The following is a 15,632-nucleotide window of genomic DNA, read 5'->3' as shown; positions in this document are numbered from 1 at the left end:
GTTTTACAACTCACTCACGCTCTGCTCCTTTTGGACCCTCTGCATCTCTCTGCCTTTCCTTCTTCCTTACCTCTGTCCTTCATCCCACAGCTCTGAACTCATTGGCCTGGAATGAATGTACTGTATTAGGTATGCTGCAGTTTACAATTTTTTATTACAAAGGAACAAAAAAGAAAAGTGGAAAGGGTGCTTGCTTATTACAAGGGGACTCTAGAGCAAAATAAATCCCAAAAAAGTTAGAGAAATACCCTCTTTTTTTGTAATGACATTGGGATTCAGCCTGCCTCAGTCCGGCCCTATACTTTTTCCTTCGAAACCGCTGTGCTTGCTCCCTTCGGACAGGTACTGTAGGTTGGATGAAAATCATCACCAGCCACCCTTTTTCCACATCAGGGACAGATTCCCTTCAGTCTGGTGTACTTTACAAGACTGTTGTAAAGAAAGGGAAATCGCCCCAGAGGGAGACCACAGCTGCGATACAAGGATATCTGCAAGCAGGATCTGAAGGCCTTAGGAATGGACCTCAACAGATGGGAAACCCTGACATCTGACCATTCAGTCTGGAGGCAGGCAGTGCATCACGGCCTCTCCCAATCTGAAGAGACCCTTGTCCAACAGGCTGAGGCAAAGAAGAAGTCACAAAAGCAGCAAAACCAGGGAGCTGGACAGGGGACAGATTGGATTTGTCTTCAGTGTGGAAGAGATGGTCACTCTCGAATTGGCCTCTTCAGCCACACTAGACGCTGTTCCAAGTCCTCCATACAGAGCACGTCACCACAGTCTTTCGAGACTGAAGGATGCCTAACTAAACTGTAAAGAAAACAAGAACAATAAGAATCAAGGCGTTATGTCCTTTCTTATACTCCCTTGTGGAAAAAAGATAGATCTTATGAAATCCTGTTATGGAGACAGGTTCCTTGTCGGAGAGAAAAGCAGTCTCCTTCTCTTGTCTCAGAGCAGCTGTCCAACATACATACATACAGTACACACTCATTCCAAATAAGGCTCTCAATTACACAAGTCCCATAACCCAATCCGCCCCTTCTTTCTCCTCTCACCTTCACAAACCCACACCAGGCGCGCATGCGCTCTCCTTTTCTTTGGAATCCAGCCCAGCAGGTATTTCTACTCAGCCACATACGTCTTCCGACATCCCCCAAGAAAACAAGCGCAGACGCATCAAAGAGCTCGCGCCTCCGCCAACCACAGGTGCCTCGCGCTTCTTCTTCCTCCTTCCCCCACCCCGCCGCCGCAACAGGTGCGCATGCGCCTTGGGCCCCGGCAGGTGTGCTGGGGCTTTCCCTCCTGGCGGGTCCGCGAGCGCCCCGGCGCGCGCATGCGTCAAGTGCCTCCCTCCTTCTTTCCCCCTCCCTGGAGCTGCAGGTGCCAGGAGGCGGTTGCGGTTGGCTGCGGCCCCTCCCCCCTCGGCTCTCCCTCAGGAGGAAACGCGACGTTCGGCTGAGGGGCGCCCGGGCTCGGAGCTGTCTCGGCGGCGGCAGCGGCTCTGGCTGCTCCCTTCATTATCGTGGAGTTTGAACGAAAGACGGACGGACGACGGACTGCCGCCCGGCATGAACCGCGTCCAGCGCGGAGGCGGAGGGGGAAGCCGCGGCCTCGGCACCATGGAAGTGAAGAGTAAGGTGTGTGACGTTCTAGCTGCTCTTTGCACCGAGGTGTTTCTGTGGTAAAATCAGGACTGGTATCCATGCCGAGCCTGGGAAAAACCGTCGAATTTTATGCCCCCGGGGGGGGGGGCTTGAATTTTAATAGGAGAAGGGGCAGGATCACACTTCAGGGGGTGGGTGGGAATGTTTCCCTCTCTCTTTCAGGATCTGTTTTTTGTCTGGGCGAGGAGGGGGGGCAGGTTGCTAAGCAATCGGGCAGCCATGGTAGGAGTGAATAGGCAGGGTTGCTTTTAATTCTAGATTGATCCTCGGCATCTGTGTTTCAGAGGGAGAAATATACTGTAATTACAAAAGAGTTCTCTTGAGTGCGCGTAGAGTACTTCTGAGCACGTGCAGAGCGCCATTCTTGGGTAGCCAAAGCCGCCCACCGACCCCCGCACACCTGGCATTGTGTAGGGAAAGGTATTTCGGGTTGGGGTATTGGCTGCGTTTCGCAGGCAATCTTAAATCCTACTACAGTACCTTTCTCCTCTGAGAAAGGAAGTACAGTAGCCCATGTTATTGCCTGTTTTCCTCCACCCCACCCTGCTTGCCACAATCCCATACTTTTTATGCCTGCTTATTTTTCTTTTCTGTGTTTAACAGCATATTAGGCATTTATTTTGTAGTTGAAGAAATGAGAGTTTAAAGCAAAGTAGAAATTTGCTTCTCAAATAATACTGTGTTTATAAGAGTGAATTAAGTGAGCTGTTAAAAAAGCAGAAAGCATATTGGGAGAGCTGCTAGCTGAGGATGGCATAATGCCCATAAGTTACCTATTAACAGCTCACACATCAGTAAATCACTAGAATCCTTTTTTGTCTCTTCAGAGTGCTAGTTCTAACCCTTAAGTGTGATTCTCTACAGAGTTAGAGGATATTATTCATAATTAGCACAAATTAATACAGATGTGATCTTGTATAGGCATTACCTGGCTGTCATAGTTTGCGTTGCCTCTGTCCTTCCCTGTCACATTGCATTTCCTCCTTTGTGCTTTGTGTTCATAATACCTGCTTTTACCTAGCTACAAGGATCCACTCAATACAGTACAAGAATCCAATATAGCTTGCTAAGGATTTGTTTTTTCCCCAGTAGTTCATGGGGCTGTAAATACTTCTTAAGGGAGTATTGACCTGTGTTTGAATGTATTCTAAAGATTGATTCATTTTATGTGTTTTGTTCACACTGACTGCTCAAAGCCTCAATTTCAAGACATAATGTGCTATTTTTACCCTTCCATTACCACAAATCCTGCAGCATGAAATATAGTTGTCATTTGATGCAGTATATTATCTGTACAGAAATAACTGATATATTCAAAAGCTGCCATCAATAACTACCAATACAGAAATTTTGTTTTGTTTGTTGCGTTTGAACCTGGTCACAGGTTAGAGCAATTTTAAAACATTTATTCTGTGGAGAAGGGGGTACAGAAGGTGCCATTTTGAGCAAATGAAACAGGCTTTTGTTTCAGTTAGCCCCTGAATTGTTCAGCCATGTTACTTCAGCTGTAGCTATGGCACTGATCATGATAGTGTAAGAAGTTTCAAATTGTATGTACAATACAGGTGTGTGTTAAACACATTTTGCTACATATAATTTAGGGGAGTCATAGGCTATTTTACACAAACATTTTTGGAATGTTCAGAGTGCCTGTAATTTGGAACAAGAATAGTTATAGTCTAGTTGTATTCATACTAAATACTTTCAGAACATTTCATACTAAATACTTTCAGAAAATTTCAGAACATCTTCATGTCAGTGAATACACCCTGGTATACTTAGTTATAGATTAAAGTGCCCTTTCATTATCTGTGCAGTCATGCCACAAAACAGATGGGTAAATTATGCTATGTCCTCTGAGTAACAGGATGTGAAGACTGTGACTGCAAAGACATATTATCACTTATTTGCTACTTGTACTACATTGCTATTTCTGTTACACATCAACAGAAAACTATATCCTGACTACTAACATACGGTAGTAATAGCTATGCTATATGTTTAGAATGCTTTGATTTGAACATTTGATATATGCAATAAATAACTTCCTTTATATTTATTACATCTTTAAACCCATTACTTAGGACAGAATGTTTTGAATTGTAAAATGCACCACCCTTGTAGCTTTTTTTCTGTTCCTTTTGCTGACTGGATAGCTCAGTGAGTTAGATATCTGGCTGTGGAGACAGAGTTTGGGAGTTTGATTCCCCACTGTGCCTCCAGGGAGAAGAGCCAGCCTGTGTGGCCATGTACAAACATCACAGTTCCAGGGGATCCCTAGAAGAAGGGAATGGTAAACTACTTCTGACTATTTTTCTACCTAGAAAATCCTGAAAAGAGTTGCCATGTTAGAATTGACTTGATAGTACACAATTATTATTATTCTTTAAGAAGATTGTCACTTAGTATTTCTCTTCAAAGCACTAACATAATCTATAGTCCAACTTCTCCATGTCATCTAAATCTGTAATTAGTCCAGTGCACCTGATTGAGATTGTAAAATTGAAACATGCATGCACCCTGTGAGCAAGTAACTGGGTAAATACTACACCACATCCTGAAGATCATACTTTCGTATTCTGCTTGGACTCTTGTTTTATTTACTGTAGTTCCACATTGCCTAAAAGCTAACACTTTCAGGGAATGGTAAAAAAACTTACTATTCCAGCTCTGTACTAATGTGGATGTGAATTGCCACTTCACAGAAAGCTCCAGCTTCTTGATGTTCTGATAGTCTTACGCATAAAACAAAATAATTAAAAAATGGTAAGGAGTAACTAATATGAACCTGAGTACACATTTTCAAACACTCTATAGTGATGTGTGATGAAATAGTTTACGTACAATAGCATTCCAAGCAGAGAGTTGGTGCACAATAAGTAAAAATTCTGTGGTGGAAGTTGCATTTGAGATTTGTGAAATATGACTAGAAATTTCAGAAACTGATGATTTTGCAGTAGTAATTTCTGTGTTGTGATCTACAACGCAGTTTGAAATACAACTTGTACAGTATTACCTTGGTGCTATAGGTACCTCCAGACAGGTAGGCTTTAATAATATCCAAAGATTGCTTTTCCACTTTCTTTACAGTATTTTCATAATTTCAGCTGAGCATCTATACTTGGTGGAGGTGGTATTAAAATCTCAATATGGTTCGTCCACACACTGGACATGACTTTTCCGTAAAGAATAGTTGTGATTAATTACTGCCCAAAGCTGTAGTCTTTCTCCCAATGCTGCCTGTACGTACACACATATTTACTTATCTTTCAAACAAGGAAGATGTCTGGGACTGTCAATGCTGTTATAAAATCACTTTCTAGGTACTGAGGATGTACCCACCTGAAATCTAGAAGATTTAAAGTAAGTCCCAGCAATCTTCGATTGCCAAATTCAGAGGTGGCTGCTGGCAGGACTCACTTCTGCCTGTATCCATTCTTTCTCCTTTTTCCTTCAGACCACTAACTTTGCTATGATCTTATGGCCAATAATAAACCAGATGACCAGAAAGGGGCAGTTGTGGACTTTAAATAAACAGTGAGCACTCTGTTTCCTGAAGTGTGTTAATTCTCCTTACCTTCTTCCAACACTGATCATGTTTCTCTTTCTCTCATTTGCTATGCCCTATTAAAATGACTTTTTAGTTTGTACAATGTAAGGGGTAAGATTCTTTTAAAAAAAACAAATATATAATGCATGTAAATATGGAATTAAGCATTGTTGGTTTACCTCCCTTTTCCCCTAAAACAAACAAAAACGACTCTGGAAAACTCTCTTAATGTTCTTCTCTTCACTTTTCCTTCTTCCTGAAGTAGCTAGAAGTGATTATGAAGTACAGTGACAGAGTACAGGGACAGCAAAAGGCTATTCCATCAATCACTCTTTCTCTTCCCTTCCTGGGACACACCCAGAGAAAGTCAATCCAATTTATAGTCTCTTCAGTAAAAGACTCAAAGGTATTGCCTTCTGCAGAAGAAAACAGGCCATGGAGTAATTTTATTTTACGAACAAAAACAGTTAAATGTGTAAAGAAATGACTTGAAAAAAAGATTTCTGAGAAAAGAAGGAAGAATCTCAGAAAAGACAATCTGGGTTAAAATTGGGTGACTGCATCATGTTGGATGCCCAGATAAAATGAGTAAACAAAGCATAACTATTGCTGAGTAAAACCTTTTCTGAAAACAGTCCATGATATGAAGGAAGTTACGGTAACTCCTGCACTGCCTGTTTAATTTATTTTGTCATGCACAGGTGTAAAAAAAAAAATAGAATGACTCATTTGTTCTGCCTGATGCTGGCTTGATAGGATAGGTAGAGAACAAGAATGGTTGTGATGAATTCCATGTATTTAAATACCTTCAGGTCTAGGTGGGCTATTGTGGCTGTTTTTAAACTCTCTCTTTTTATTGTAAACAACATGCAAACAAATAAGATGTTATAGCACAAAGGGTATCAGTTACTTAAAACTGTTTTATATCCTTGGTATTTAGAAATAGGCAAAATACTGTATGTGATAAGCATATACAGTACTAGTTTCTCTGTCACGTCATGGGAGATACTTTGTTTCCTCAATTGTGTTGTCAATATGTTAAAGAGTTACTAAACAAGTTTCACAACCCCAGGATTAACGAGTTCCTTTTATGGGATTTCTAGCAAGATGTATAACTGCTAAATTACTGCTAAAATGTAACTTATAAGGCTCTTGAAATGAAATTGTTGATTACTGTCTACTGCTGCCTTGATAACACCATGTATAGTGCTCTGCTCTGGAGTGAACAATGTGCAGACCACATTGGCATAATTTCTACTGTGCCATAAAGTGTCTTGCTTTCCTGCCTATGGTTTTGCATAAAGACACTTTTCTTCCCTGTGGTTTGATGTCTGGTTTTCCATAGGGTAGTATGGGTTATTGAAAGAATCTAGTGTGTGCACATGCCTCAGACATTCTTGGTGTGATGCTGCTCCGAAATGGTACAACTGCATATCTCTCGTATGACCCATAATGGAACAACATAAATTAGTATGCCTAACACCTTTTTTCAAATGCTTCCTTTTACTGTTTTTTTTCACAGTTGGAATTTTATTGAATTATTTATTATATTCTTGCTTGTTTCCAGTGAACTCAAACTGACAATGTAAGCAGGACTCCTTGCTTACATTGTCTTCAAAGTAATATTGAGAGGTAGGTTAGATTCACAAATGTTACTGGTTGATTATCACTCTGTAAGAGTCTTAGGTGAGAAGGAACTAGAATCTCAGTCTTCATACCTCCTAATATGACACTTTGATTAGTGTATAACAACTTTGTATCAAAGTCAAGTAGATTTTATGATTTTTGTTCTACAAATATTTCTCTTTCATCATTAATTTTTATTTTTATTGTAGTTTGGTGCAGAGTTCCGACGATTTTCTTTGGAAAGGTCCAAGCCAGGCAAATTTGAGGAATTTTATGGATTATTGCAACATGTCCACAAAATACCCAATGTTGATGTCCTAGTTGGATATATAGACATTCATGGAGATCTCTTGCCTATCAACAATGATGACAATTATCACAAAGCAGTGTCTACAGCTAATCCTTTGCTTCGTATTTTTATTCAAAGAAAAGGTAAGTGTGTATTTAGTAGTACAGCTTTTAGTAATCTGTTTCTTCGTGTAAGTTCATAATTACCTTTTTCTTAATATTAGCAGAGCTGGACTTATGTGTATTTCCTTGAGAAGTTGTTCACCATTTTCTCTCTTTTGAAAGATAGTTCAATTTCTCTGCACACTGAAAGGAAAATGACTGTCAAGAGATAGTGTTTTACCTCCCCCAAAATGGGTCAGACCACATGTGGTTATTCATCTAAAATGCATATAATTTCTGAAAATGTAATTTTCAGTGTGATCATGACTGTTTATCTTGTTGAGAATCTTGTTTTCCTTGCTGAAACCTGGTTGCCAGCTTTATTGTAAAACCATTACATATAGAGACTGTTGGTCCTGAAGCATCAGGAATAGTTACCACGAGAAAGAATACAATGGATTATTTTGGAGTTTGGGGGTTATTTTGAAGTATTTGTAAATTATAGCTTAGATATTTTTACATTGATATAAAAATGAACTGAATTTAGCACTGCTTGCCAGCTTCCACTAGATGTGGGGGTTAGAATCATTGAAAAATGTTTTGTATGTCTTGCATCTTGAACCATGGCTCAGTTCTGATGTAATACATTTTATCCAATATATTTCCTTCTCTCCTCATGTATGCCATGGGCTAACAATCCACAGTTTCTTATTATGTCCAATAGAAATGTGCCATTCAGATTTTTTGGACTCCAACTTCCAGAATTCACTAAGAATTTCCTAGGCTGATTTTTGGGAATTCCAGCCCCCAGACCAAAGCCTACAGATGTCTATATTTTGCTCACCTTCAGAAGGGACTGGTTTCAAGGCTCTATGGCCTAGCTCCAGCCTAGCTTAGTGTTAAAAAAGTAAATTGCCCCACTGCTACCTGAGAATCCAGGTACTGTCCTTGGAGGTATATGCTCACTGTATACAGGACAAGATCCTGTTGCATAAACGTACGCCAGGATAAATTTGAACTGGTGCTAGAAATAACTAAATGAATTTGATTGAAAGCTTCCTATGGCCTCACCCTTTCAGATTCTGAAAGGGTCCCTAGGATACTCATTTGTCTTGGGAAAGCCTTTTGGGAGGCTTAGGATGATGGGGGCAGGAACATTTGGATAGTAAAAACAAAAAAAAAACTCTACTGGATAACTGGCACTGTGTCCAGTTTATGCCAGTATAACTTTTATGCAACAAGATTTTGTTTATTGAGAGAGCCGTCACTTATATAGAGAACATCATTTATGAAGGCTTTAAAATAAGTCAAATCTCTGAAATGTTATGTTTGTTTTTTGCCTATAGAATTCTGGAAGAGGGAGGGGGAAAAAATCTGAGTGTGACATTCCTAGTGTCCAAAATATGGAAAGTTATGAACAGTTCAGCCAGGTTTTTGTCTGCAGACAGAGGAGAGACTGTAAATTGATGAGTTTGACAACTCTGCCTACTCTCTGTAAAGAGAAATGAGTGACTGTAGTTGTTTTGCCTGCTGCTCACCACAGTGTAGGATCTGAAGAATGAGGGAGGGAGGGAGGATCTGTTAGACTAATAATTGTGGAAAGAGAAGTTTGTTCTATATTTGACCAGGTAGTTGGCAGCAGTGCTTTTTATGTTCTTATTTTCATGTTTGTTTCCAATATTTGGAGAACATCTTGTAGTTTTATAAAATAGAATTGGTACAGAGAAGAAATGGAGATGAATACTGTAGTAGAACCTTAAAAGCATATTGAAAGTAATAAATCCTTTCAGTACTTAAAAAAATGTGGAAGAGCTAAGTTGGAGATAAGAAGAAAAAAGTTTAATGTGAGTTCCTTGAAGAATATGAATTTATATTTTCAATACATCTATATTGCCTTTTACTATAAATTCTTTAAGGTGATTTACAAAAATAAGAATTCATATCAACATTAAACATAATTAGAAAAATAAAAGAAGCAAACTAATCAAAGCAGTACAGTATAACTAGACATGTTGGGGGGATGAGAATTTCACAATTTAATCCCCATCATTAGAAATGTCCCTGTCTTCATTGACCACCTTTGTAATCTTTGAAGGCAGGAATATTTGGAGAAGAGCTTCAAACAATGATCTCAGTTCATTAGTAGACTTTTTCTGGGGGGGGGGGGGAATGCAGCCTTTCAGTTTTCTCAAGACTAGACCTAAATGTGTGATGTGATGGGCTTGAAATAAGAATATATACCTGAACTAAACAGAAACAAAAACAGTGGCAGATTGTTTTGAGTGCTGGAATTTGCTGCAACTCTTTTTTCAAAATGTGGTTGAGCACAGATAAACAACGAAATGAAGTATCCCAAGAGGTGGTGTCAGATACAGCCAGAGCCTTAAGTCACAATACTGCATTCTGAAAATTGAATATTTCAGGAACACCCAAATGGTGTTTATTCCTGGATTTTTCCTGTAACACAAAAACTCTATCGTAGCTCTAAGTAAAGAGAGCACTGGAGTACAACTAAACAGTCATGTCAGCCATACTTGCTGAATCCAGAGCAGCAAATATACACCTGAAAAGTTTACATAACATTTGGCTATGAATGTGATCCTGACATGCTTACTCGGGAGTAAGCCCCCTTGGATACAGAGGGGACTTTTAACTGTGATTGAGTGTGGCATTTGCAGCTATTACAAATTTGCTGCTTCATTTTTGCAGCATTTTTCATTTTCCACTTCCCCAGCTTTTTAAAGTTTTCATAAAACAGAAGAATGGTCTGTTGAAGTTGTTGGATTGATTTGCAAGGTCAGATTCAGCAATTCTGCCTAAGCTCTTTCAGTAGGCATATGACTAGAGCAGATAAGCCACTTGGGGCTGGGATTATTACTTGCATTTTAAAACATTTAGCTCATGATGCAATAACATCCTCCACAAGATGTCTTTGGGTAGAGTATTTCAGATCTGCAGACTGCCCACTTTTTCTTAAAAATCGCATCTGTTACTGATTCATGGAAAGTGCTCTGTAGGAAATGACTGTTGCTGTACTACTCTTTCAAAAAGATTGGAGTCTTTCTTTGGAGATTTTATATACTGTATCACATGTAAATATAAGTATGACAGGCAGCATTTACAATGTTTTACTCCAGTTGCTTAAATACAAAAGATTGCCATATCTAGCATACCAATGCATTTCCTGGGTGCATATCTGGTACATTTTTGCATTTAATTCCTTGCCTATGGTATTTCATTTTAAAGGGGTTAATTACTGGAATATGCTATTTGGATGCTTTGGAGTTCCATCTCAAAGAATTCTCCAGGCTGAATTCTGGAAATTCCAGTCCAGAGACTCATACCTTCAGACACCTTCAGACATCTATATTTCACTCACCTGGAACAAGTCTATCTTGGAGCCTCCCTGCCTATCTTGCGCCTACTTTCTATTGTTAATGTGCAAAAATGAAAGCTGCTGCAGTACTTTAAGAGATTTATAGTCTTGTTTTAGGCTTGAGCACCTCTCAAAGAATGATGATGCCCAGAAAGCAGTGCAGCATCTTTGATTTTTGTACATTAGGAGAAGTAAGTCTGGGACAGTCACAGAGGCATCAGGATAGGCCTTGCTCCAGATGAGCAAAATATAGGTATCTGAAGCTGTCTCTAGGTGTGAGTCTTTTGGCTTGAATGCCCAGAATTCTGCCTGGGAATTCTTGGAGAATTATGGGAGTTGGAGTCTAAGGAATCTGAATGGCACCTCCCTAGTTCATGGTAAATTTGAATCAAATGTTCTAACCATGTCTGTGTGAAATAATTTCTGAGATGGATAAAGAAGCTTTTTTTTCTCATGTTCATAATTCTGCTCTGTTCATTAAATGCTTAGCAGTCTAACACACATTCCACTGCACAGGGCACTAGAGAATAATGCCCTACCTGGTACACTTAGAATAAAGGAGGAAGTGAGAGGGCTGTTGTCCGAGACAGAAAAAGAGATGGTGCAGGGGCACTTAGCTATCTTTAGTGAATTTGACTTCATCCCAGGGTAATAAAGGAGTTTGCAAATGGGATTTCAGATATTCTGGCTATAATTTTTGAGAATGTTTGGAGAACAAGTGAGGTCCCTGAACACTGTAGAGGATCAAATGTTATTCCTGTGATGACCATATCTCCCATACTAGCTGTTCATCCAGTCCTCAGGCACCTCCATGTCGCCTTTCAACACTGTAAGACTAGCCACTACTCATTAGTGCCTCTAGGGAATGTGTGTTTACAAAGGACGCCACCTGCAAAAAACTCAGCCAAGTATTTTGGGGTTACCCCTTTTATTTTGCCTCAGCCAGAGCCTCCCTGCTCTAAGGGAGTATATTTTATTATTCTGGTGTTTAATGAAATGGTTTTTCTATTTTATTTAATCACTTTGTTCCTTTTGGTAACACAACGCTTCGCGTGACATGAGTGTATTGATGTCCTTGTTGGGGTCTTGAAGGGAACCCTCTCTGTCCATGAAATGTCCCAGAGGACGTATTTAGGGACTTTGAGCTCTATCCAGGGACCTTCCTTGACAATAGATGAGTACCCACTCCTCCAGTTCTCTGTCTTCCATCTGGCTTTCTCCTGTCCAAAAACTAACTGCCTTCTATGGTTCTTCCTATTTTATATCCTTCTCCTCTCCCTGTCATCCTTCTCACACCTGATTTTTTTTTCTCTCACTTTCAACTGTGACTCTTCTCTAAAAGTAAGTCTTTTTTATGCCTGCAATAATGCCAGGCAGCAGCAGCTTGTCTAATTCATGTATCTATGTTCCAAATGTACAAAGTACTGTACTTCAAATAGTAACAAGTTAAAATGAATTGAAAACATTCTTACAATTATGAGAAATACTGTAGCCACAAATACTTAAGCATAAACTACCATCAAAAAGTCTTACAACTATGAAGGGTTATAAACAAAAGTACATTAAAAAACAACAGTTAAGTTGAAGGTAGAAATCATGTTGTGATTATGTTTCAAAATTAAAGGAGCTTACATTCTGAAAATGCAAATGTTTATAGCCTTAAAAAGCATATTTGAAAAACTGAAGTAGAGAATGCAACTCCTAAAATACCTAATTAATTCATTGCCATCTCTTGTTGTATTATTGTTGTGCTATTTTATATTATTATTTGTACTGTTGTTAGCCGCTCAGAATAGACTTCGGTCTAGAGGGGCAGGTATGAATTAAATAAATAAATAATAAAATAAAATAAAATACCAAAGGTATTAAAATTAAAAATCTTTGGAAACAAAATATATTTCTTAGCCTTCTAGCATATCTAGAAATTATTTTCAGTGTTCACCTCGATATACCAGTTTGAATCTTTGAAGGAAAATCCATGTTGATGTTGCTAACTTTGGGAAATTAAGCCTGCTGCTATGCTGCTACATGTTTATTCTTAATATCCGGTATGTATGGTATAGCATAGAGCTGCCTTGTGATGATGTGTTGAACTCTTGTATGTCCCTATATGTATAGATATTTCAGTTAATTTCCTTTCACTTCCAACTCTAAACAATCCTTTCTCCAAAGGCCTGACGATCCCGAAAGAAAGAAAGAAATTCTATTGTGCCTGCAACGTTTGTAACTCTGAGTGTTTGTAACTTAATACAGTATGTGATAAGCTGTCACAGTTGCACCAAGGTGCCATAAAATTAGAATATTGTACTACTAAGTTATTGGAACTATATAGAGTGCAAATTATATATGCCACTTCCATATTTACAAATTTCAACATAAATATATTCAACTATCAGAATTGTTATGTTACATGATCTTGCTTGGCTGTAGATCTGGCTGATTTGCAATGAGTATAGTAATCTATTGTTCAAGAATTAGATTTAAAAGCACTTCCATTTTAGGCTAATTTTTCTATATCCTCAAATATTTTAACACTGTACACAAAAACAATTCACATCTTGACAGGACTGTGTGGCAGCAGGTAAACATAGGTATATTGCTGTTTTGGAAGAGATGAAATGGCCAGATATCTATGGATTAAATTTAATCCATATGTATGGCAGTTGGTATTTCTATAGAACAAGTCTGATTTTAAAATCGAAATAGCATTTCTAAAATCAAATGTCTACACAGAAATGCCATGCCCTTAGGTACAATGCAAGAAGATATGTCTGGTGAAATGTTGAGATCCAAAGAAGTAATTACTACAATGTATAGTAGATGTGTTGAAATATAGTGCATGTGTATATTGCCTTCTCTGGTGCAGTTGCAGAGTAGAACATTCTCAAGTTAGCCTCACAGTATTTTTGGAAACTACAATTGGAAGTGAAGACAAACATTTCTGATTATAGTTGAGTACATTCAAGAAGGGGAGTGAAAATATTAGTCTCAGCTGGACCTATCCCCCCCACATCAATTATGTAACTGTTTTTAGTTTTGTGTGTGTGGTTTGTTTGTTTGTTTCATTTTGTGTTTGGTTGTATTCAAACTGCTCTGTTGGGTGTTCAGTAACAGACTGAGCTGCCTTCGCCGGTGTAGAAAGGCATCTTTAGGGGAAGATGCATGCAAATAAATCTAGAGTCATCTTGCACAGAGACTGTGTTGTGGTTTTGCTCCAGAAAAACTTATTTTTCAAACATGATCCTAATTGCTTTTTAAACTAACATCCAGATTTCAAACTTTTTTTAAAAAAGTATGTAGTCCATGCTTTCATTGGAACCAAGTGACAGGTAGTCAGGTAGAAACAATAAGCCATAATTCTATTTCTGCTACAAAGATATGTCTGTTTGAGACAATTGCTAGAGCTGGTCCAAAAATGTTAGGTAATGTCTCATTTTTTATGTCTAGCAGGGCAAAATGCAAGTTTTGGTTTCACTGCAGTGGATATTTTTATCAAAAACAAATCATCTATGTGCCTTATTGGCATTCTCCTTATTTATGGTAACACTTCTTTATTCTATTCTCTTGCCAAATGATTTTCCCTCAGTTTTAAAAGGATTAGTTTATGTTAGAACAAGGGTGCCTTTATACTGAAGGCTATTACTGTACTTAAAATTATTTATTCAAGAGTAATTGAAAGGGTAAACAGTCCTGCAGTCTGACTCAGTTTATTAGTTAGGCATCTTTCAGTCTCGAAAGACTATGGTAATGTGCTTTGTATGGAAGACTTGGAACAGCATCTAGTGTGGCTGAGGAGGCCAATTCAAGAGTGACAATCTCTTCCACACTGAAGAAAAATCCAATCTGTCCCCTGTCCAGCTCCCTGGTTTTGCTGCTTTTGTGACTTCCTCTTTGCCTCGGCCTGCTGGACAAGGGTCTCTTCAAATTGGGAGAGGCTGTGATGCAATGCCTGCCTCCAGGCTGAATGCTCAGATGTCAGGGTTTCCCATCCGTTGTGGTCTATTCCTAAGGCCTTCAGATCCCACTTGCAGATATCCTTGTATTGCAGCTGTGGTCTCCCTCTGGGGCGATTTCCCTGAACTAATTCTCCATACAGGAGATCCTTTGGAATCCAACCATCAGCCATTCTCACAACGTGCCCAAGCCAACGTAGACGTCGCTGTTTCAGTAATGTATACATGCTAAAAAATTCCAGCTCGTTCTAGGACTACTCTATTTGGAACTTTGTCCTGCCAGGTGATACCAAAAATCCGTCGGAAGCAACGCATATGGAAGGTGTTCAGCTTCCTCTCCTGCCATGCACAAAGGGTCCAGGACTCACTGCAGTACAGGAGTGTGCTCAGGACACAGGCTCTATAGACCTGGATCTTGGTATGTGTCGTCAGCTTTTTATTGAGCCATACTCTCTTTGTGAGTCTAGAGAACATGGTAGCTGCTTTGCCAATACGTTTATCCAGCTCGGCATCTAGAGAGAGGGTGTCAGAGAGGGTTGAGCCAAGGTACACAAAGTCATGAACAACCTCCAATTCTTGTGTGGAGATGGTAATAGAGGGAGGTGAGTCCATGCCCTGGCCCATGACTTGTGTTTTCTTCAGGCTGATTGTTAGTCCAAAGTATTGGCAGGCCTTGCTGCAATGATTCATGAGTTGTTGGAGGTCTTCAGCAGAGTGGGCAACAATGGCTGCATCATCGGCAAAGAGGAAGTCCTGCATGAATTTCAGTTGGACTTTGGTTTTTGCTCTCAGTCTAGAGAGCTTTCCGTCTGATCTAGTCTGGAGATAGACACCTTCTGTTGCAGTTCCAAAGGCATGCTTCAGCATGACAGCAAAAAAGATCCCAAAAAGGGTTGGTGCAAGGACACAGCCCTGTTTCACTCCACTTCGGATGTCAAAGGGATCTGATGTTGAGCTGTCAAAAACTACAGTGCCTTTCATTCCCTCATGGAAGGATCTGATGATGTTAAGGAGACAAGGTGGACATCCAATCTTGGGAAGTATTTTAAAAAGGCCATCCCTGCTAACCA

General features: G+C 39.4%; 2 protein-coding genes across 2 annotated transcripts in view; one reads left to right on the top strand and one right to left on the bottom strand.

The window, feature by feature from the left end:
* Positions 1–1,245, bottom strand: part of RIPOR3 (RIPOR family member 3) — a 145,979-nt gene extending 144,734 nt beyond the window's left edge. The window contains exons 1-2 of the mRNA XM_078392184.1: positions 1,059–1,245; positions 19–106 (exon numbers count right to left, since the gene is read on the bottom strand). The gene's annotated coding sequence lies outside the window, so the exon portion shown is untranslated. The remainder of the gene's footprint in view (positions 1–18; positions 107–1,058) is intronic.
* The window catches only part of PARD6B (par-6 family cell polarity regulator beta), a 27,959-nt gene continuing 13,560 nt past the window's right edge, over positions 1,234–15,632 (top strand). The window contains exons 1-2 of the mRNA XM_020779504.3: positions 1,234–1,640; positions 7,053–7,275. Of these exons, the coding sequence (XP_020635163.1) occupies positions 1,572–1,640; positions 7,053–7,275 (292 nt within the window). The 5' untranslated portion in view covers positions 1,234–1,571. The remainder of the gene's footprint in view (positions 1,641–7,052; positions 7,276–15,632) is intronic.

Source organism: Pogona vitticeps, chromosome 4, assembly GCF_051106095.1.
Source record: "Pogona vitticeps strain Pit_001003342236 chromosome 4, PviZW2.1, whole genome shotgun sequence".
Classification (NCBI taxonomy): Eukaryota; Metazoa; Chordata; class Lepidosauria; order Squamata; family Agamidae; genus Pogona; species Pogona vitticeps.
This window is presented reverse-complemented; position numbering and strand designations above follow the sequence as displayed.